This window comes from Python bivittatus, unplaced genomic scaffold, assembly GCF_059951505.1.
Source record: "Python bivittatus isolate LINGU-HERP-01145 unplaced genomic scaffold, Pbiv_v1 ctg000700_np1212, whole genome shotgun sequence".
Classification (NCBI taxonomy): Eukaryota; Metazoa; Chordata; class Lepidosauria; order Squamata; family Pythonidae; genus Python; species Python bivittatus.
The window spans coordinates 79,867,388-79,891,845 of record NW_028277098.1 but is presented as its reverse complement, the minus strand read 5'-3'; the positions used below and the strand labels follow the sequence as shown (position 1 = coordinate 79,891,845).

Genomic DNA, 24,458 nt, shown 5'->3' with positions numbered 1-24,458 from the left:
GAAAAAAAAAGGCACCCCTCCGCGCTCTGGCCTTCAGCAGATACCTACGGTTGAGGCCTGGGGCTTGGGCGCGGTGGGGTAACCGCTGCGCTCTGCGATCAGGTAGGTAACGAAACAAGCTGCAGGCAGCCTGAACTGCTTCGTGCCAAAGGCTGTTGCTGAACGTCTTGCCTCCTCTTTGTCTCCAGAATTAAACTCAGCGCACGCGTTGGAGCGGCACCCATCGATTTCTAGGGCGGTCCTGAGCAGATTGGCCTCAACGGAATGAATCCCAAGGAGGACACAATAAGCCGCAAAATTAAAATGAATGACTCCTCGGGTTCTGGAGATATTCACCCAAAGAACAAAATGGCTAATGTTTTTGATAAAAATACGGAACTTCTTTTTATCATCAGCATCTGTTCTAAGGACTGGAAATTAACCCAGTTTTTAAAAGGGGATTGAGGGGCAGTAAAGGAAACCATAGACCAGTTGAACATTTGTTTGGGGAAATGATTGGAAGAATTACTAAAGAGAAAATAAATGTTACTGCAGAGGAACCAGCAGGGCTTGTATCAGTGTTTCTCAGCCTTTGCAACTTTAAGATATGTGGATGCTGGCTGGGGAATTCTGGGAGTTGCAGTCCACATATCTTAAAGATGCCAAGGTTGAGAAACACTGGCTTGTATACTTGGACTCCCAAGAAATCCTTGACAAACACCTTTACCAAAGGTACCAGGGCAAACTCTGGCAACTAATTAAAAAACAGGAAAGAGCAAGTAGAGATAAATGGACAGTGTGAAATGTGCAAAGTAGAGTCTCCCAAGGATCACTGTTGGAACCAATGCTTTTTATTGACATTTAAAATGTGCATGATCTGGAGTTAGGGCTGAACAGGAGGGTAGTCATGTATGTGGATGACACCAAACTGTTCAGGATGGTAAACTCAAAAAAGTTTGGGAAGAATTCCAAAGTGGGTGAATGGGTTTCAAAATGGCAAATGCAGTTAATTGTAAACACGTATAAAGTGATGCATGTCAGTACCAAACATCCAAACTCCACCTATGCATTAAGATCATCTGAGTTGGTAGCAGTAATGGATCAGAAAAGGGATTTTGGAGCAACATATATGAAAATGTCAGCTCAGAGTACACCTTAAGAAGGATATTATAGAGCTTGAAAATGTGCAAAAAGGCAGTCAAAATTACTGTTGTACAGGAGCAACTCCCCCAAAGGAAAGATTACAGTATAGTAATAGATGCTTTTTAGTTTGGAGTGCGAGTAAAGGGTGAAATGATAGAGGCATATAAAATCATGCATAACCCAGATGGCATGGATAGGGAGAAATTTTATCCTGAAAATGTTTTGAGGCCATCCATTGAAAATAAATGCAGGGAGATTCAGGACCAACAGAACAAAACATTTTTTTTCCTAAGTTGTGGAATTTGCTTCCAGGAGTTGTGGTAGTTATAGCCAACTTGGATGATTTTAAAAGGGGACTGGATAAATACCTGGAGGATCAACTATAAAGGTCTACTATCTGTTCACTGCAGGAGTTGTTTACTACTTTCTGAGTGCTGTAAAATGAGTTGGTGGGAAGTAATAGTAAAAAGGGACTATCTCCCTCCAGTCCAGGTGTGAGAGCTTCCTAAATACATCCAGGTGCCCACTGTGTGACACAGAATGCTGGAGTAGATAAACCTGGTTCTATTAGGCTCTTCACATGTCATTATGGAATTTGAATCATTCTCTTTCACAGAAGCTTACGAGTTGGAAAGCACCATTTAGACCAGTGTTTCTCAACCTTAGCAACTTTAAGATGTTGGGACTTCAACTCCCAGAATTCCCCAGCCAGCATGTTGAGTCTACAAGGTTGAGAAACGCTGCTCTAGAGTGTATGAACTGCATTTCCCAGGATTACAGATCTTAGGCTAGGCTTATTGAGAACTCTGGATGTTGCAGTTCCTATAGTTGAAGTTCAGACATCTTAAAGTTGCTACGGTTGAGAAACAGTGATTTAGATCATCAAATCCAATAGTCTGCTCCGTTCAGGAATCTAGTTTTAAATATATCCTATGGCTGTCAAGCCTCTGCTTGAACATACCCAGCAAAGGGAAACATACCATCTCTCTTAGTAATTGGTTCCATTGCCAAACTCTTTCTTAGTTTATTCTAACATTTAATGGGAATTTGTTATCCTGTAGCTTAAATGCATTATCCCATGTCCTGCATTCTAGAATGAGAAAGAACAGGTCTTGGCTTCCTGTGTGATAATCTTTTAGTTGTTTGAAGAGTGTTATCATATTCCTCTCAGTATTTAGGTCTCAAGCCTCAACATGCTGGGTTCCTTTAGACTTCCTAGGGCTTAGCTTTTACCTCCTCAATCTCTTCATTGCTCTTCTCTGAACCTGTTCCAATTTTTCTAAATAGCATGGTGCCCAGAACCAAAACAAACTCAAGGTAAGATCTTACCAATGCAGAATAAAGTGGAATCATTACTTCCACTGATTCACAAACAATAGTTACTGATGCATTCTAAAATTGCATTTCCTTTCTTTACAGTCTCATCACACTGTTAAGCCACCTTCAGTTTATAATCAGCTATTATTCCAAGATCTTTTTCATAAGCCTCATTGCCAAGCTAGCTATACCCTATTCTATACCTGTATGTTTGATGTTTCCTAAGTAAGAATTTTGCAGTTGGCTCTGTTAAATTTCATTCCATTATTTTCTCCAACCTATCAAGATGGTTTTGAATTTTATTTCAGTCTTCTAGGGAAATAGCTATCCCTCACTTTTTTTTTTTTGTATTTTTAAATTTGGTCCCTCCAATTCCTCATCCAAGCAATCAACAAAAGTAGTACAAGCACTGAAGAGTACAAACTTAGTACTTTGTGGTACCTTGCTCAGTGCCTCACTCTCATTTGATGTGGAATTGTTCATGAGTACTTTTTGATTCTTTGAGAAGGTTATGTATGTGCTTAATTGCTATGTCACATCCCAACTTTTGCTAATTAAAATAGTGTCAAGGACTATGAGAGCTGAAATTCAAAATATTTTGAGGGCACTCAATGAGAAATGTGTTCTTTTGAAAACAGACTTAATTTTGAGAATCTATATTTAGGACCGCATTTGTACTGTGACAACCCGCCAAAATGTTTCTTTCTTTTTTTTTAAGGCTCTACAATATTCTTTTCTCTCCAGGGTATTATTGTTGATGACAGCTAGCATCGTCTCTGGGTCTAGCCCTACACATATAGATGGCACTGTTCTGGGATAGGCTAAGATGCAGATTGTTATATTATTTAAATCCCAACCACTTATTGCAACTGAATCTTTGAACTGAGTACTAGGAATTAAATTTAAGTATATATCACAGTATTGTTTGGAAGTAGTTATACATGGTTACGTTTTCTGGCCTAAATAGGTAATTTTGCGGTGAAAATGAATAAATGAAATGCCATTAGTTCTGATTTATGTCCATGGTATTCAAAAGAGATCTGGACAGGAAGCCCTTACATAATCATCTTAAATCTACTAGAGTCAATCTAGTGAATCGGAGGATATAGCCTATGGTGATGTGAGATGAGGAGAATAACCTGAGACAAACAGTAGGAAGAGTATGACCCAGGGAGACCCAGCCCTAGCAAAGATGGTGATATGGCATCAGGACCCATTGCCCCTGGCCTTTGGCATTCAGACCTTGAACTGGAGGCTCATCTATCTAGCCCAAAGGAAGACCACCATTGCTATGTAAGGAGTCAGAAGCACAGAGATGCATGAATGCTTGGCTGTGCAGGGAACCATATGGTACAGGCAAGTCTATTCAAGAGCAACCTGGAGCTGGAAATAAGGATTGATCAATGCCATCTATGCTGAAGCAGTGGCTAAGGTTCCTGCATTTAAGGTCCCATCAGTCTAGCAATGGAGTTTTTTCTGTGACAACCCAACTTTAACCATATGCTCTGGTTTTAAATATGTTCCTGTTATCTAGCCATGAAGTTTGTCTTTAAAAAGTAACATTGCCTTGACTATTGTTACCAGTAGGAACTCTATTCTCTTTGAACTCAATACTGAATTTATGAAACCTTTTCTGCTGAACTTACAGACTTGTAATTGTCAGTTGACTCCAGCATGAGGGAACCCAGACAGGTGAGTGGAACTTGTTCTAGAAATCACTTTCCATTGATAAAGGAGGAAGATGCAAGCACAAAAGTCCTTGGCATTTTTTTTTTTATTGTGCTTTGATAGTGTCACTGGCCACTATAGGTTCTCAAAGGAACAGTTTGGTTACAGCAAGGGAGAGGAAGTAAATTGAGCAGTATATTTGTGGCTTTGCTCCTTGTTACAGCCTGGAAGCAAAGTCTAATCAAGAAGTGATGCAGATCTTGGCCTATTTCCTGTCTCTCCACCCACACCCGCCCCAAATCCCTGGAACATACAGTATGTAAAGCTGAGTGTGTATCCCATGCAGAAATGCTCAGATATGACATGGTGATGTCTTACTTTCCACTGGAATGGACAGGAGGAATATGGAACATTCCTGTAAGAAGTAAAGAGCTTGTGGTCCAGGCTATAGGATGTTTCACAGTAAAACAAGGTGGGAGCAGATCTGCATATGAACATTGTTGGACAACAGAGTGACAGTTTATCTTGTTTTAGGCTTCACTTTGCTAAATTACAGCCTTAAATAATGTGCTTTAGTGCTAAATATTAGCTAATTTGGCTTTGCCCTTGTCGTATGTTGCTATTTTCTATTGCTCTGTATTCCTCTGGTTGGTGCAGTGGTCTGTTGTGGGAGCATACAGAACTTTGAAGGCAAGAACATGCTTCAGGGCATGCAAGAACACCAGACAACCCGTCTGCAAATCCTCAGAGTGAACATCTATTCCCAAGTTCTTGCTGCAACTGTATAAGGCAGCTGTATGGCTCTGGGAAAGATGAAGCTGCTGTATGGGATTGCCAGGAGATGCAACATGAGTGCTCCGAAGCCTTTTTTCCTTAGAATCTAAAGCAATGCACAACCCTCTTCTGTCATGTACATATTTTATTTTATTGAGTGACGAAAAACATTTGTATATTGCTTCCCATTATAACTTGAAGTGATTTACAATAAATGTCTAAAGTAGGGAATGTCATAAGAAAAATAATTTACCTCAAGAAATCAGCTTGAGCTTAGTTATGGCAAAGAGATATTTTCTGTTTTCTAAATTGAATCAGATAGCACAGTGCCAGAGGACACAGCCCAGTCAACATTAATCTGTGTTTTTATCACTTAGCCTGCTGTTGAGTTTATCTAGTTCTCCACCTATAGTTCAAGGTAGCCACCTGCTTGCAGCAGCAAATCTAAATATATCTGATATTTTCGCGCTTTCTCTTTTCAGATGAATGGACACATTGGATAATTGGATAAACAGATATACTGGATAATTAAATGTGCCAGGAGGCCATAGGTTATATTTTCCTACCACATACATTTGGGTGTGTATCTGTAATTTACCTATGCATACTTGCTTACATCTGCGTAAGCACATCTGTGTGAGCAGGAACTCTGCATTTCCAGATTAATCTGAGTCAGTCATACAAAGAAAAGTGTTTTTCTACAATTTCTCACTCTATTTGATGGAGAATTTTGGTGAAATTCTTGAGTCAAATATGTTATTTGTGCATGTACTAGTTATGAGATGCATGTGACTATCCTCCCTTTCATTCTGTATCCTGCTTTTCAGTAACCTGCAGCCTCCCTGGCTTCCCATCCATTCATTAACTCTTAAATAAAGACATATTTAGAGTCACCCGTTGGAGGAGATGGGCGGCATACAAATTTAATAAATAAATAAATAAATATTGAAAGAATTCTTCCCATGGAGCACTTCAGTTCCAGAAATACAGGCAGCCAGAGAGACTTCAGAAAAAACAAATAGATGTCTATTAGTCTAGGAAGAAAATATAAATAGTATACCATCTCCAGCATTATGATCCAACAGTATTAAACTCAAAAAATAACTCTGATGTACCCCAAGAATAAGATTTTTAAAAGCATAATATGATTTCATTGAGGTAATTTGAAGAAATGCAAGGATTTTGACATAGCATTACTTTCAGTTTTCTCAGACAAGGTGGATAATGCATATAATTGCTTTTGGAGATTATTTGTAGTCCATGTTGGGTTTCACCACCCTTTAAAAATTTCTTGTCATTTTTAAACATGACTATTTTGTATCTCAGCTCATGTTGTAAAAAAGTTAATTGCACATATTCCAGTAAAGAAGTTTATTATAAGAAAAGTAGAAGTATACAACTCTGCATCTTCACCTTTGCTTGCTTGCTTGAAGATACTCAATTAATGGGATAGGAATTCTTTTGCAGGAAATGATTCTTGCTCAGCAAGACTTTTTCTTTATTTTAGTTCTAATTTTTTTCCCTACCAATTTATCCAGGTTAGGTGGTAAATCAGCCAGACTGTGCTTGTCCCCCCACCTTTAAAAAAAAAAAAACAAACATTAAATTAGCTACTTTCCTATAAGGTGAAATTACAAATTATTTCTTGTTCTTCTTAGAAATTCAGTATTTTTTACTTTTGCATTGGCGGCATCTTTTTATTTTCAACCCAGTGGAATGTTGGAAGGCAGCAAAAGAAAGATTATGTTGAAAATGGGCCAGATCAGGCTGGGGATTGTAGAGGAAAACATTCCATAAAGAACTTCCTTCATTGATTCCTGTGGGAGAGGCAGTTGGGCAGCAGCTCAGAAAGTTGTGACTCCTCTGTTCTAAGCCCCCATCCCTCTTCCTTCCCAGTCATGTGAGTTGGAGCAGAATTAATATTAAGACTTGGAAAGAATTCCAGAAGCCATGATGTGCACACTTTCTCTAGCTTGTTTTAATTTGTCTCAATAGTCTCCCTGGTTTCTCCAGCATAATTGATTCAAAAGTGATTTGTCCAAACTCTTCCATGGGGAGACAGGCAAAGAATTACATATTCCTTCAGCACCTCTCTTTGAGAGCCAGTTGGTGTAGTGGTTAAGGCATCAGGCTAGAAACTGGCTAGACACTGCGAGTTTCAGTTCTGCCTTAGGCACAAAGCCTAAGTGACCTTGGACCAATCATTCTCTCTTAGCCCTCGGAAGCAGGCAATGGCAATCCACTTCTAAAATGTTGCCAAGAAAACTGCAGGGACTAGTCTAGGCAGTCACCAGGCATCAACATTGACTCGAAAGCACCAAATATATGTAGGTGATACACACACACATATACCCCTTCTCTTTAATCTTACTTTTGGTTTCAGTGAAGCAGCTGTTAAGATCACCTTTCATCCTAACCCCTATCCTTAAAGGAGTGTATATGCCACTGTAGATGTAACCCTTCCATGACCAGGTTCATAAAAAACAAAAACCTTATATAGGGAAGCCAAATTATGCATCTAAGTCAGTGAGTTGTATGCATACCAGCGCGGTGCTTCCAAAAATAGGCTGGATGTGATCTTACAGAGCAGCAAAGCCAAGCAAGAAACAAAAGGCAGGCTGATTTACAGAACTGTTGGATATGATTCCACATCATGTTCAGTAACATACGTAACTTAGATAGGGGAATCGCAACAAAAACTTACTCTCATGTTTTGACCAACTGCTTCTGTTTAACAGAGTGTACTTTTTTCCAGTAGCTAAATAAACCAAATGTGCACGATTTTGGCTTTTATATAGTATGAACTGCTGTGGTTTGTAAACCATGGTTTATGAGTAGATATATTGTATAAGCCCAACCAATTGTAGTTTATCCAATTATGGATCAGCAAACTCTGGCTTAACATGTATGAACTCAGTCATAATGTGGCTTCCTTAAGTTTTGCTTTTAGGTGTGACACTCCAAACATAGATTGCTGATGCCATATTAAGTATGCATATAGATTTGGGGTTTATTTTTCATCCATACAGCTTATGGAAATTAACCTTATTTTCAGCAGCAGAACTATTAAAGGTGTATTCAGAATTCAGCTCACCCTACAGGTGGTATGCTGCTGACTGTTGCTAACAGAAGTGTGCCCTTCTCAAAAATATGTAATTGCACTGATCTGTTTGCCAGTGGAGGGAGTGGACCTAGGTCCCACATATTCTCCCTTTAAAAATTATAAAGCCCATTAGAAGTTTTTGAAGAGACCCCATGGATATAGCTACACCTGACAGAAAGGAAGGAATCATGTTTGTTGTGCAGTTTTCATATGTAGCTTCTCAGTAAGCTATAAATATTCATGTGGATGCTTGCTTCTGCACACATATTTTTCCTACCTGTAATGGACCTTTTAAGAAGATCTGACAGAGCAACTTGGTAACCTGTAATGCAGACAAACATATTAAACATTGATATTTTGACCATATTATCCACCAAACAGTGCGGCAAGAGTTTTGTGATTCAGATGGGAAAGTGTGCGTGTTGAATAGTTGAAGTTATTTGGCAATGTATTTCCAATGTTTTTTTACAGGGTGTGTCAACCTGGCCTAAGGAATTAAATCTATTTCAATTGCATAAAAACTTAAGATGTTTCCTAGATCAGGCCAACGACTCTTCCAGCCTTTTGTGGCTTGCAGTGCAAACAAATGCATCTTGAAAATTCACAGTTAGGGCATGAAGATAATCACCCTCTTCCACTGATGTTTCCTAGCAACTGACATTTAAGGCGCATACCTATAATTTGAGAGTAAAGTTCTCGAGACTAACAGCTGCTGATAAACATCTTCACTATAGATTTGTCCAGTTCATTTAAAATACTCTAAATTGGTAGTTACTGGTGACAATGAAGTCCATAGTTTAACTATGTGTTATGTATAGAAGTATTTATTTATTGATCCTGGAGCCTTACATGTAGTTTCACTAGATGATCTTGGGGTCTACTATTGCATAAGAGGAAGAATTTCTGTTCCTTTGCTTTTTCCACCCAGTACAAGAGTTTATTTATCCTCTCCCCCAGAGTCATATTTCCAAACTAAAAGATTCAAAATGTTGTGTTTTTTTTCCTTATATGGGAGTTACTCTAGCCTCCTGTTTTGCTCACTATTACATATATTAGTCTGAAAGACAAAATCATGTGTAGTACTTTTCCTTTTGATTAGGAACATGGTTCACTCTAGGTTTCCCATTCTATGGAAAGGCCTTTCATACATAAGCTATAGACAGATATATATGGAACATAGTCTGGCTAGGTATGTATGTGGCCAGCAGATGCATCACCCCACGTGGGCTGACTGGCATGAATCCTTGTCTTGACTGGCATGAATAGGCCTATAGTTGGGTCCAGCTGTCCCTTGAAAGAACGATGAATGCTTATGTGATCCATCAACATCAGTAAACAAGCAGAAGGACAGATTTTCCTCCTTATGAGATAGATAAATCCAAAGAGTCACTTATCATGATCACATGCATCCCAGGATACAAATTCTATTGAACAAAGAGAAAAGTGTTTCAGTGCAGACTGTAAGGTGCATACTGATTAAAGATTCTTTTTATTCCCACCAATTATACATCCATGTGCTGTCTCTGAGTATGTTTCAATGTAATCAGGAATGGAAAAAAAAACCCTGTACTCTATGAACAAAGCCACCATTGTTTTCTGAATCCTGGCCATAATCTTTAGATTTATTTATATCCCACCATTTCTTCCATGGAATTTACAATAGATTACATTGGTTTCTCAGCCGGTACTAACTTGACCTGGTCAGCTTCAGCAAGGCTGGTAGATCAGGAATCTTTAGATCAGTGTTAATATATTACTGGCCAGGTCCCCAGGAAAAGCTGGAGTTACAGTTCAGCAACACCAGGACTGCTGCAGATTGCCTCCTACTTTAGATCAATATTGCAAGGGAACAAAATAGATTATTGCTAAAAGACAGGACAAAGAGATATCAAAACTCTGCAAGCATGGTCCTTCTTTCCTATATTACTTTTGAATAAGCACAAAGAATCAATACTCATCTGCTTTCCTGTTAATAAAAGAAATTTAATAGTTTATATTAAAAACTGTTCACTTAATCAAAGGCAGAAACTAATACTGACATACATACCCCATGCCATCAGATTTGTGCGGCAATTTGAGACTTTATATATTGTTTCAACTAGTTATGGAGCAACCATCTTTTCATACATCATATAATAATATTAAGACTTCCATAAAAATAGCATATAATCCTTCTTTTAATACTTTTAATATATTAGATTTGATGGGCCAAAAAGACATCTATATACACTGTGCTGCTAATATATACAGGTGTGTATTCTTTACCTCCACCCACCCATCCTCTAATACACTTTTTTTTTTTTGGTAAATCTTTCAATGAAATCCGTAGAGTCATCATTGCAAAGGCTGATCAAACTGCTGACATGTTGTGAATGTAGCTTATCTTCACTGTTTATGGGTCTTATGGTCACCAGTTTCCTTCCTTCTTTCTAGACAATGCTGAAAAATGTTGCTGCTAAGCTATCATGTAAACATTTACCTCATGCCAGAATAACCATTAAAACAATCTGTCTTAAAATGATAATGGAGTCCATTTTTAACAGGCCCCTTGATTAAAAAGCAATAGTGTTCCAAGGACACTACTAGACATTTCTCTCTTTTTTACAGCAAAGACTAGGTTTCTACTGGAAACTTGAAATGCAAAACTGACAGACCATGGTCAGGGAGAGGAACAAAGATGGTCGGATCCTATGCTACAGGAATAATTCATAGGGTTTTTTGTTTTGTTTGACGTTTCAAAATCTCAAAGCAAGTTGGAGCTATAGATTGTTAATGGAATCCTGTCCAAAAAAGAAAGACACAGGGAAAGCTATTTAAATTATAAAAGATTCCATCTGCTAAAACCTTAAAATATTGGTTATTAGAATATATCCCATGCATACAAGGGAAATCTTTGGGTGAATTGTTGTGGATGCATTCAATTACTGATAGGAGAGCTCACTGGAGTGGCTGAATGGTTGTTTTTTTTAAAAAAAATAGGGATGAACTTCAAAAATCACAAAATGTACATGACTAAAACTGCATTCTATTAAAAACTCATTTGGCCATGCCATTGCATTCTCCCAAAAACAATAGATGCCTATCTGGAAGGCACCTTCTTGTTTACAAACATTTTTGTTTGCTTCATACAATAAAACATATCCTTCTGCATATAAAACATAGACTAGATTTCTATAACACTCAGTCCTCCAATTGTTATCTTCAGCTCCATGAATACTTTACCAAGTTGAGGAAGATTGAAAAACCCTAAAGCTTGCAATTATTAGCAAAATACAGATTCTGATAATGGATATTCTTTCAACCCACCCTATGCAGAATAAACATTAGGGTTTGGCTATATAGCTGAGCTTGTCTAAAAAAATTTTGATTCCATAAAAACTTCTCAGAGTGGTCACAGAATAAACTTGCAATGCATGGCAAACCTGGTTCTAAAATAATAACGTGGGATTTATAGCAACCTATATGGTTTGGTTTTCCCCAGGTGTCTCAGGGCTGTTTTGTACCATGCCTCACACAGAAAAAAATGGAAACTGCACTTGGGATCTAACCTTATATCATTGGTATGAGTGTTGTTTTAGTTGAATTTACAGATTAGGCAAGTAAAAAGAACACATTATTTTTCAGATAGGTAGGAATAAGAAACTCATAAATCTAAGCCAGTCATACTGATAAAATAATTGATTCTCTAAAGTCTATACCAAGTGTGGGGAACATGTGTCTCCACAACTCCCATGAGATCTCTGTTAACTATTAAAGCTGGGGCTTCTGGGAGTTGGAATTCAACAATACTTGGAGGACCACCATTGTATTATGGCATCATAAATTGCTGCAGTTAGTTTGGTAACATGAATCCTGCATCAATGTCAAACATATGTATTCTGTAGTAACTTTACTCTCCAGCTGAGGGCATAACAAACTTATATTCAGAATCTTCATACTGGATATTAAAGGGCTGGGATAAATTCAAAAAGTTAATAAACAGCATTTAAAGAAACTACATAAAAACATTTTCTATTGTCTTCCCACTTGGTAAAATAGTAAATATATTACACTTCTGCATATATAGGTTTACAACAAAGGTGATTTTAAAAAATCAGGCACTCCATACATTGGAGAGGACTGTACTAGAAAGCAGATTTAAATACTGTATGATTCTTCCACCATTCATGCTATCCCAGAACTGTGAAAATTACAAGCTTTACTAGTGTCAGCCCTCTAAGAAAATTTGAAATTCACCAGTGCAGTTATACTTTTCACCTACCCCAAAACATTCAGCTGAGTTCACACCTTCCTTTTTACAATGCTCTAAATATTTGGCCCAAGTTTTTCAAACTTAGCAATTTTAAGATGTGTGGACTTCAACTCCCAGAATTCCCCCAGTTTGGTAGCTGGGGAATTCTGGGAGTTGAAGTCCTGACATCTTAAAGTTGAGTAACACTGTATTAGGCTATAGCCTGTTCTTGTAACAACACCCTGACATTGTAATCTGCTTCCTGCCTGATAAACCAATAGGTTGACTGATTTAAAACATATACATATAAGTAATCAGTTCAAAGATTGCAGTCCTCCAATTCACACATTAGTGAATAATCCACTGAGCATAACCAGGCCTCTGAGTAAACGTACATAGGATTGCATTGTTGCAGTGCAGTCTTACAAATGTTTACTTGGATGTTAGCTGTATAACGTTTATCAGGGCTCACTCCTGAGTAACAGGGCATAGGATTGCAACTTCACAATGAGAGTCCAACACCAGACAGTTTGCCCCAACATATGTGAAATGGCTCTTGCTTTCTGTCATGTTCAGATTTTTGGTGAGGAAAATTACATTATATGCCTGCTCAAAGCTCTTTAGTCTTTAATATTTAGATTAAATATTCCTCAGAATATTGAAACATTTTAAACATCATGCTCTTCTGACATAGGGGGCAGAAACTAGGAATTTTTACATCCAAGTGTAATTCTCTTTGTGTCATCATATGTTGAGGTAACTGAATTTGGCTGGAGCCCAATTGAAGGGGGACTGCATGTCTTATTATAGCATTACTTGCAGTATCAGAAGAATCTGAGTGCTTCCAGATGGAATACACAAAAATAGCTAATTAAAGATGTGATACTGCTATTTTTTCTTCTTTAACAGAGTTTTGGAAAAAAATAAAAAATATAGAAGTGGTGGAAAAACTTAAGAAAGTTACAAGCAGAAAGAAACTAGGTCAGGACCCAAGGCACCTTAACAACATTATTTTCTCTTGTAGATACAGTTACTGATCCTATATAGATTTACTATCATAGTCCCCACAAATTATAATTTGATGTACATGCTGAGGATTTTTGTTATACACCTATGTCCCTGCTACTAACTACAGTACAGAACAATTCTTACAACTGTTGGGTGAGAAGGAAGGTTGCTGTGCTGCTGAATTGTCCTTGATTCCTATTTATATTATGATGAACACTTTATGACTTTGACTACATTAATGAAAACAGAGAGCCATGATTACATGGTCAGATGTACAGATCTTTAAGTAGAAAGCTTCAGAAAAAGCATGTCCCTGACAATTTAGTTAAAAGAGAAAAAGTCCACCAAAATGGTTCTGTTTCATGATTATCCTCTTTCTCCAATTTGGAGATATATATTTTTTGAAAATTTTAAGCAAATATAAACTAAATAACAACTTGTTTTGAAGTTATGTTTGCAAGTACAAAATTGACTGAATATTGAATTATAGGTGAAATTTTCAACTATTTTATTATTTCTCAGCTCTAGCACCACACTTAAGAGATACTTTTCCAACATCATGAATTAAATGAGATATGAGATTCTCATTACTGAAACAGTCAATTTAATCACATATACTTTGCCAACACACAGCTGCTCTGACTTTCCTATTTTGCATTGAAGACTGCTTCTTACCTTATGTCTTCATTCAGACCTACAGAACATATTTCATAAAATTGCAGTCATCTTTTCAGATGACACATTCCTCTTCATTGTGTGCAAAATACATTATATATATATATATACATATACATATACATATACATATACATATACATATATATATAAATAAAAGCCCTATAATTATTTTAAAAATTACATCCTTGGGTATATATTGGGAAAGACTAAGTTGCCTAGTGTGCCTCTTAGACAGCTATTTTGCTATGTTATATATTGTTTTCCCTGTTAAGGAAAAACTAGCTTTCAGTTGATGGAAGAGGACAACAGATGTAATATGAAGGGTTTCAGAAGTTCCTACATTTTCCTTTCACTCAAAAAAGAGATTATTTATGGAGAATTAAGATTAAACCACTACTATTTCTTAAGTCAGGTATGAGTCAAGAAGAGATTAAATGTGTTAAAGAATAAGACCATCAGTGATCAGCATTCCTTTCTGCAAACTAAAATGAAATGTGCAATGAGACTTATAGGTGATGAAAACACATATTTATCTGCAATTGGCAATCAAGCTTCCACCACTCGGTTATGGTGCTGGTCACCTGAAAATCCAAACATTATTGCTAGATATAAGTGGCTTTTATTCAATGTGAAAACCTCCTTATGTGTCATACTTGCAACAAATGTCATGGCATGTGCTTCTGTGGAGTGGAGCAATGCACAACACCCTTACTTTGTAACATGGGAAATTTGCAGCTTTTCCCAAGCTTTATCCTCCAGGTGCTGGCAGAGAATTCTGAGTACTATATTCCTAACATAATTGGATAACATCAGGGAAAAGAAAGCTAGATAAATGTGTTACAATGAGGAGAACCTGACTCAGGAATGTAGATCTCATATGAATACAACCAAATTCCAGCATATATATTCTGGCCACCAATTTCTTGATCAGACAAAAGGCAGAAAGTGGTAGTCCCAGAGAATTAGCTGAAAGTTGCAGTGAAACATAAAATGATGCCTACCCACCCCCCCACCCTCAAACCCTAGTACAAGATTTAATGTTTAAAAGCCATTTCAAGGTGTTTTGTTTTGTTTTTTTTATGCACAGCAGAACAGGCTAATCAAATAATAGTACAAGCAGCGAGATGTAACACTGAGAAGCATGGAAGAAAATAACTTCCTTTCAAATCTCCTTCCCAACAGAAGTTGGGGGGAAATCAAAAACGGTAGTTCTCTGATGGGACATGATGAATTAAAATTTGCTACACTACTGAAATGCATATCAAAATATTCTCAAGTGCAAACTAAAAAGAACTATCAATGGAGAAAGCTAGGCATAAAACATGAACTCCTTTTAACTGTGTTGCTCCTCTAAGTAGCTGAAAAAAATTCACCTCTTCCTTAAAAGAGTTGAAAACCTGCATAGAAGCCTGCTTCATTATTTTATAAAAGGGATGCTAAGAAATGATGGCAAAAAACAAAAAACAAAATTGGCAGTAAGATGGATAATATTCCAACAGTGCAGTCACATTAGAGGCTAAGTTTTCAGACCGGTTGTTATCATAAAGTGCATATATCTTCATGTGCAAAATCTTACACAGAGAAACTGGGTCCTTTCTTGTCTACTAGTCTGCTTGTAAAAGAGTATTTGTCAGTAATGGTGTACCAATGTCAAAAGAATTTATTCCTCATGTGCCGGTTTTCAGGAACATTATGGACCCAGAAGCCCATAAATAGATATTTCAAATCAGATTAGAGTTGTAATCAAATGAACAATCTCTTATCTGGTAGATAAAAGTATGTGTAAAGAGTTTCACTTTGACCTCTTTCCACCTACACATGCTCAATTTTTAATGAAACTGCAAAAACAAAATATGGAACTAGGTATGCATAAACCTTGAAGACCCTAGTTTTAGATGGCTGAACCAGATTCTGTGATCCTGCAGTAGTAAAAATGAAGATTCAGTAGTAGATGCAACATGCCTACCAGCTTGGTAGGGATAAACCGAGATCAGGAAATCCTGCAGCAGCCATGCACCTTTTCCTCCATTTCTTCCATGGGAGCCTTGAATTTTAAGAGAGGTGGGTCACCACTTGCCATGGTGTAATAAACTGAAGTTCCATTAGATGTATAGGAAGGCGTCCTGGAACTAATCAGATGCTCTTTAGCTTCTCCTCCATTTTCCACTGAGTCTCCTACACTGCTACCAAAGTGTGTGCTGATGAAGGGGTGGTTGAGAAGCTTGGCTGCTGCTCGCTGCCGTTTCAGTTCCGAAAGGGTTTGGTGGCTCCTTTCTTTGTACTCATCCCAGATCTGATGAGAATCAGAGACCCCAGGGGTATTGTAGGGCAATGCTTGGCTTGGATCATTGTCCAGGGCTGAATGCATTATCCAAACATCTCCATTTGGAATAGAGTATTGGTAAGGGATGGAGGGCAGGCTGAGTCCATTCTGAAGCAGATTTTCTGAATCGCACTGTGTTCCTTTGGTTACCAACTCTGGAAGGATTATAGCTGTATCAGTTGTCAAGTTCTGAAACAGAAAAATACATATGAAGGGTAGCTTTGCCCTTCCATCTACAACAGTTTACCCATGCTGACTGATTTTCTTGCATTATACAATCAACCCCTTGTCCTCTACTACATAGGTATCCAATCTGAGGGCTCAGGACCACATGAGAAACCCCAAAACCTTTGGTGTGGTTTCCAGAGACCCCCGAAAGTTCTTATCTAATTGCATTTTTTAATGAGAGGAAAAATATTACATTATTTGACTGGAAGGTAATCACATTAATCAAATATAATTTTTTCCTTGCCCCACTCATAATGCCCCCACCACACCACTCAAAGACTAAATACCACCCAGAAGAAACTGCAGTTCTGCTATATGTTAAACTAATATGTGGCTTTTTTTTTTCCACTGAAAGGATCCTATAAAGAATAATTTTTCTCTTAAGCACAGTGAGGGGCCAGTAATTATATCCACATAAGACTGAGAGGGAAATATAGAAGATTGCATAATAGAGCATGTATGCTTTGGTCAACATGAGTTTTAGTTATGCAACTGATATTTCTATAAGACTCACATAGTTTCCTGATTGGAAATGCTTTAATATGAACAGAAGAATTTAATAATTATTAGTTTTGTTTTTCCTTACTGGATCTGTGTTCTCTTGGTTAGAGGAAGCCTCCCGAATGTCACTATTGTAATCAGAAGTTCTTTGCTCTTCAGAAGATTCTATTTGCTGCCAGATGATGGCCTCCTTCTCATATTCCTTCCTATAAAGGTTTGTTCGATCTGAAAGGCTTGCCCTCCGGACCACTTTTCTAGGACAAGATATAAAGAGAAGAGAAGACTTACTAAAATGCTGACTTGCTGGAATGGAATGGACATTTTTCTATAGCTGCATTCCCAGCTGCACTATTCTGAAGAAGGAAAGACTGTATACCTGAGCAGAAATAGACCAGTTTTCTAACACCAGGTGGTACTCATGAGTCATTCTCTTTATTTATTCAAAGGTAGATTGTCAACCATCACGGAACTGAAGTTCATGGATGAATCCTCATTCATCCATAACACATACCAAATCACTCCCTTACTTTAAGTGAAAACCATTTCTGTTATATATACTAGGTTTAGACTTTTTCAGCCAGCTATTTAATCACGTAAATATAATGTCAACCTGAAAATTGTTGCTCTATATATTATGAAGCCTGCACTTGCTTTTATCACATATTACTGTACAAAATACTAAATACATGACACCTGTGCACACACACATATGCAAACACTAAGAGAGCTTTTTGGACTGTAAGGTTAGTTTTCATCACAATTTGTATCGGATAATGTTTCTTGAGCATTTAAATATTGCACAACTTTTAAATTATTCAAATATGAACCTTTTTTTTTTTTGGTGCCTTTGAGTCAGCATTGACTCCTGGTGACTGCCTGGACTAGTCCCTGCAGTTTTCTTGGCAAGGTTTTTCAGAAGTGGTTTGCCATTGCCTGCTTCTTAGGGTTGAGAGAGATTGACCGGCCCAACATCACCCAGTTGGTTTTGTGCCTAAGGAGGGACTAGAACTCACAGTCTCCTAGTTTCTAGCCTGATGCCTTAACTGCTAGAATGCTCAAACTGGCTCTCTTACATATCATATGCCAGGGTATTAATTAGGCCAAGATCACACCTATATCCTAATTATGACTGGGGAATCTCCTGCTGTTTAATTTAATGAACTGTTCTTTTTATGGCTTTCCAAGATTTCAATCTGGTACTCCAGATGTAGTTGCAATTTGCAGCATCCCTCTTCATTGTCTATACTGGCTTGGGCAGTACTCTTGGTTTAAAATATCATCACATGTTCCTCTAGCTAATACAAAAGAAGGCACCCTCCTTTTGCCTATACTTGCCGCTATCTATTTTACACTGCATGAAACTCTATTTCCAGATTAATCAAAGTGAAAAGCAATTGGCTTAAATCAAGGATAGGTGACATCCTTGATTTAAGCCAATTGTTTTGGCAAATCAATAGAACAAAAGTCAAGAGAGGACTTTTGTTTTGTTAGATTATGAAAATGGTGGCTGGATTCAGCCCAGTACTTTGTTTATAAGTGAGTCTATCTGTCCAGAAAAAGGACAATAGTAAGGTAGAGTGATACAGAACTACAGGACATAATATGGATTTCCCATCTTGGAAAAGAGTATGACTGGCCATGTCCATGGTAATGGCTATTTTGTGAGGTGTCGACAGCACATTCCCAAATTTCCAAATGTATCCACCAGTTGAAAGGTTTGTTGATCCCAGCCTTATGAACAAACCAAATATAACCTATTTCAACTTAGCAATCTTTTGCCAGTATTCTTTTCAAAAAATTTTTGAATGCCATCATACATGACAACATATGTTGAACTGCTGTATTGTTTCTTTCCTTCATCCACCAAATGAGTGCACAATTTTCCAACGTAAGGTCAGGACACCAATTAATAGTGACCAAAGAGAGTGAAAGAGAGTAGAGTGAAAATATGACTTTTAAAGTCTATCTGAAATATGGACCTGGTATTTTAAAAATCCTATTTGCTTCAGATGAAACATACAGAAAGATAGTAGTGGTTTGTGGGGAAAGTGTACCTTAGTACAAAATGTTCTGTTAGAATTTCTGCTCAGAATTAGATGGTCATGGTGAAATTCAACTTCAAGAAGTTCTACCTGCACTTTAGAAAAAGATTATACAGTCCAGACTGACTGACTGACAAACAATAGATTTCTACCAAATTTGTTTTTTTCCCACTCACTCACCCTCTGCTTCCAGTGCTGGATGTTCTCCTGTTCAAGGAGGATTTGTGTCTCATCTGAGACTTCATGATGACATCATGTTTATGCTTCAACTCTAAGAGCAGAACCTTAAACTCTTCTTCTTCACACAGATCTAAAGGAACACAAATCAAATCCGTTAACTGAATTGTTCAGTGATGATAAAACAGACACTAGCATGATAAGTAAATCCACTAGATTTACTAGAATATCCACTAGATATTCTACATGGTAGTAAATGGTACAGGATGGGGAAAAATAGGAGTCTTTCATATCTATATGGGTTTAAGAACCATACAGTTGACTGCAGATTTGCCTACTGTTATTTGAAGATCACTGTGGCTTAAGGCTACCGTATCTGAGCTATGTAAATCTGGATGATTGCAACAAAAAGTTAAAGAGGCTCTGTACCTCTTTGCTTACATCTAATGGTTGCCCAGATTTTTGCAGCCCTGAAAAACAACCTTACTGAAGATGCAGTAAAAAGCCAATCACTTCTGACATGCCTTCTGACCCTAAGGAAGGAAAGATTTGTTTCTGACTGTGTCTTCTGTTTCTATTTTTTTTAAAAAAATCTACTTAAATTTCAGTTTAAATATATACGTATGTATATATCGGGGGATGTTTTGTGCAACATACAGATTTCTAAACTTATATTTTCTTTGAATATATGCACTTAATTGCATTTAAATACATTTTTAATGTCAGGATTTGTATCACAAGACTTAGAGAATTGAAAAATCCAAGGGATATCTATATTCTGAAATATATATTTGCCCAGGAGGTACATCTGAAAACAAAACTGAATTCCTTAACCATCCATAGTCAGTCTATGAGCAAGTGAATGTGTGGGCTCTGATTTCAACTTAAGAAATATTAAACACATGAATAGCTTTTAGGGGAATCTGATAATTTTAGGATTACTAAAGAATTACTAAAAAGCTAATGCAATAGTTTTAGTCTTAAGTGATATGAAGACACAATCCAGACTAACTCAGAGCCTACCTCTCTTCATTCTTGATACAGAACACAGTTTTTCCCACACTCACAGGTATTCTAAGGAACATTTTCCCATACTTTACATAATAGCAATGCCTGAGAAATGAAACCAACATTTCACGTCTAACAAACTTCAAAAAGGATTCTGAAGGAATCCTTCTGCAGTATCTCATCAACACCACCTACATGCTTTACATGCTATTCATGAACATCATTTTACAAACTGACAACCTGTATTCCCAAACTCATTAACAATGTATGCTCTTTATGTAAAATGCCCTTTTCCAGGTTTGTTGTGGAAGCTATGACCAATTTAAGGATACTAGGACAGAGCAAGCTAAGAGAGCAATTCCTAAAAGAGAACCAAGAAATTTTGAATTTTGTTATGCTGACAAAGCTTTGGCTAAGAATAGAAATGGCGGAAATTCACCTATTGGCATCTCATCCATAGCTGTTCGCGCACTCAAGCTTGCCCCATGGGACACTAAGAGCTCTGCCATTTGCATCTGGAACAAAGAAAATGAAATTAAAATGTAATACTTTCCCACAGCATGACCCAAGTTTTATTTAAATTAATCTAGCACTAGAAGAAGATAATTGTTAGATTAGTCCATGGAATGTAGCCTCTCTAGGCTCTCTGTGTGAAGGGAGACCCCTAGGGTGATACACATTTTCAGTAACTATCTTAAAATTAAACTGAAGTGTGGGAGAGTGGGTGAACTTACTTTTTGAATGGGACTTTTTTTTTGTTTATCACATCTACTATCCCCTGATTCTGCACACATCATCATGGAACATATATCAGGAGACAGCGATGAGGCCCTTAATATAAAAAGGTTACACACTCATAAATCAAGACTGAAAAATATTTTAGTTCACTTTTTCCCAAGTAGTGCCTTTCAGAAATGTTGGGATTTAAACTTTCATAATTTCCTACTCAGCTTGGACAATGGTTGGCTCGGAATTCTGGGAGTTGTAATTCAATACCGCTGGAATACACTAGATAGAGCAAGACTAAGCTAAACTAGGAACATGGTTAATCTGATGCTCCAAGGAGAATCCACAAATAGGTAATGCAGACAAATTACTATCCCACTCTCAGCTCACCTGTTCTGCCCACAAGCCCTACCCCAGACTGGTATTCAATGACACACAGTTCTGAACAGATTCCATTTAGCTATACGGTTAGTATCTCTTGATAACCCTATTTTTCTTGAATTGGTCTAGCCTCATTTTAACTGGTCTGTTAATGAAACACATACATGTCCCCAGAAAGCAGCAGCATGGAGGGGTTCCCAGCCATCCCAGTCCTTGAGGTCCAGTCTTGCTCCCTGGTCTAGAAGAAGCTCTGCTGCATGCAGATAACCATTGGCTGCAGATATATGTAACTACAGCAAGGAAGGAAGGAAGAAGGTTTCAAATGTCTGTAATTCTCTGTAATATATGCATATGTATCTATGTCTACTCCCAAGTTTTTTATTTTTCATTTGTTTGTTTTTTTGTTTTTTTGCATATTCTCCTTTTTAATACTGATTTTGTCTTGTTTTGTCTTGATTCTTTCATAGGGGAAAAAGACTTACAGCTATCCTAGTATTTATTCTATGGGACCAGCATTACGCCTCGATTATCAATGGCTTGCTATAATGGTCAGCCTAGTTCCAGACGAGGAGAAGCTAGTGTTTAGTATAACTCCTGCTCTGACACTGACCTCATCAAATAAATGTGCATTATTTAACATATAATAATCAAGCATGTACTAATTAATGGGTATGATTCCTTGAGCCAATAGAGGGCTCTTTAGGAACAGGTGATACCTGCCTTAAAAATCTACATTGGCAGTCCAAAATTGAAATCTGTCATTAACGCCGTGCCTTGCTGTTCTGAGCCACCCAGACTTGTATTTTAAGATGGGCAGCCATGCAAGTCTTTTCAATAAATAAATAAAATAAAACGTCTTAGAGCCCAACTAAATGTGGGCAGGTTTTTTATACCTTTTGTTGCTTAAAGCCTTTGTGCAGCAGAAAGAGCCTGCTATTGTTGTCTCTTTTTTCACCTAAAAGATTCCTCTGAAGCTGCTTTTATCGGAAAATTAAAAACAGATGCCTTTTCTAGCTCTTTCCTCCCACCCCATCATGCCACAGGTAATAACAATTTTGGAGGAGACAAAAGCAATTTAAGTGTGTTAACTGGCTCTGAAGGAAAGGACTGGACTAATTTTTACTCCCCAAGCCCCTAGTGAGATGGCCTCACTCCTAATTACACAACTGCACCAGAGATTATTTTGGTGCTTATACATCATGATTTCAGCGCAGAAAAAAATATGAACATAAAACCCCTGGAGAAAGAGGCAAATACCTCTCTAGCCCAGCATCCTTGATATACAGCAGCCATTCAGAAAGCAAGAAAGAAAGAAGTTAAGGGCAACAGCTCTCTCCCATGATATTCCAGAGCAGTATTTATTTAAGCACACTACCTTTGATTCTGAACAAAACATAGCTGTCAAGCCCAGCAGTCTAAACTCCAGGAATTTCTCTTTGAAGCTGCCTAGAATGGTGGGCACCATTCACTCTAAGTAGTGAATTCTACAGTTTATGTGTAAAAACAAGATCTTTCATTGGCCTAAAATCCCCTACCTCATTTAGATTCAATGGATGAAGCTGAGAAAAACCCTTTTTTCCATGACGTGTGGTAATTTCTACTAGGTATTACTAACAGCCTAGTAACATTGTACAACAGTGTGTATTTCATTAGAACTGCAAACAATCATGTTATTCAAAAATCATGAATTGTCAGTTGGTGGCAGTACTTCTGAATACATAGGTCCACTCTTCTAAAGTCTTTGCATTGTTTCTGTTTTACACATTAAATTCCACATCATTATTTGCAATGTATTTTCTAGATCACTTAATGCAGAATTCACCATTAACAAGTTAATGAAAATATATGAAAAAATATATGATTATTTATTTTCCTTGCTCGGTTTTGGTATGGAATTTGCAATCCTGGTTTAATCTCTGACATATGCTATAGAGTAACATAGCAGAAGCTTTCACAGAACGTAGCATCTAATTTAGGATCAGTGACTCTAATAACCTTTTAGCCAGAAAAGCAGTTCTGTGGTAATCTGTACAGCTGAATGCAAAACTGAATGAATAAACAGATAAAACTATATGGCTAGTTTATTCAAATCTCCAGTTCTGAACTTAGCCTAGATTAATGATGATGCCATGAGATCACTGTAGAATGTTAAGAATGTTTATATTATTGTTGTTGTTGAACAGACATAGGATTACAGAATGAATCTTTGGGGCAATCCGAAGGGGTAGGCATTGATTGCATTGTTATGTGCCGGATCATATAAATGCCAAAATATGGGGAATCCTATTTCTGCTACTGGACTGGCAGAGGACGCATGGGGAGTGATGTCCAGTTCAAATTAGGACCAAAGGTTTAAGTCCTTCTTTCCAATGCCACATTCTCAGCCAACTAATTTTCTTAATTTCTATGTAAAGGTAAACTGTATGAAAAACATTGTGTTTAATTCTATCTTCAGTGTACAAGTGCTCCTAGGGTTTGTTTTTATATACATAAAAAACACCGTTTGTTTTTTGCAATCCTTTGCAGCCCCACCAAATTTTAGTTTCTGCCATTGTGAGGCAGGAGACAAACAAATATAATAGCCAACACTCCCAAATCATAGTAAATCCCAGTCCCATCCATATATCTAACAAGTCTCCATATACATCACAGTCATCCAGAGGTTGTCTGCTCCCAAGTTAAAGGCAGCTATGAAGGTTCCAGATGGCCTAATGGAGAAGCAGCGTTTAAGCCCCATAGCATAAAAAAATAAATAAATAAAATAAACATTGGAACAAAAGCAAGGAGACTAAAACCAAGCAAACAAAGAAAAAAGCACTGTGTGTGGGAAGCAGAATTTGTTCATTTTTCTTGGGGGGGGGAACTACCTGACTTGAACATTGGTCATTTCAGGAGCATGTATGTTAAAAAACAATACAGAGTATCTTGAAGATCTGCAGATGCAGCTATATTCAGAGATGGTCAGTCTGTCCACCCGCTGTAGTAAAACAATGGGGACATGGCTCACCAGTGAAGCACCTTGGACATCCATTATGTTCAGATCCTCTCCTCTTACAATCATCTCTGCAATATCATCAACCATTGCCTGTTCAGGGGCGGCTCGCATCTCATTGATTTTCTCTTGTGTGATTCCTACAATGAAGAGAGGAAACGCATGATATAAAATTTCTG

The 24,458-nt window shown here is 37.5% G+C and overlaps 1 protein-coding gene across 4 annotated transcripts in view; it reads right to left on the bottom strand.

Moving 5' to 3' along the window:
* Positions 1-5,455: 5,455 nt before the first annotated feature.
* PPP1R16B (protein phosphatase 1 regulatory subunit 16B) overlaps positions 5,456-24,458 on the bottom strand; it is a 108,454-nt gene continuing 89,451 nt past the window's right edge. For 3 of the 4 annotated variants that reach the window (XM_088154568.1, XM_088154569.1, XM_088154567.1), the window contains 6 exons: positions 24,295-24,419; positions 21,452-21,577; positions 20,620-20,695; positions 19,176-19,305; positions 17,039-17,207; positions 14,923-16,413 (listed from right to left, as the gene is read on the bottom strand). In XM_088154568.1, the coding sequence (XP_088010694.1) occupies positions 15,892-16,413; positions 17,039-17,207; positions 19,176-19,305; positions 20,620-20,695; positions 21,452-21,577; positions 24,295-24,419 (1,148 nt within the window). In that variant the 3' untranslated portion in view covers positions 14,923-15,891. Of the gene's footprint in view, positions 6,460-8,261; positions 8,307-14,922; positions 16,414-17,038; positions 17,208-19,175; positions 19,306-20,619; positions 20,696-21,451; positions 21,578-24,294; positions 24,420-24,458 lie in introns of those variants that run through there. The other variant, XR_015798613.1, reaches the window with a different exon arrangement.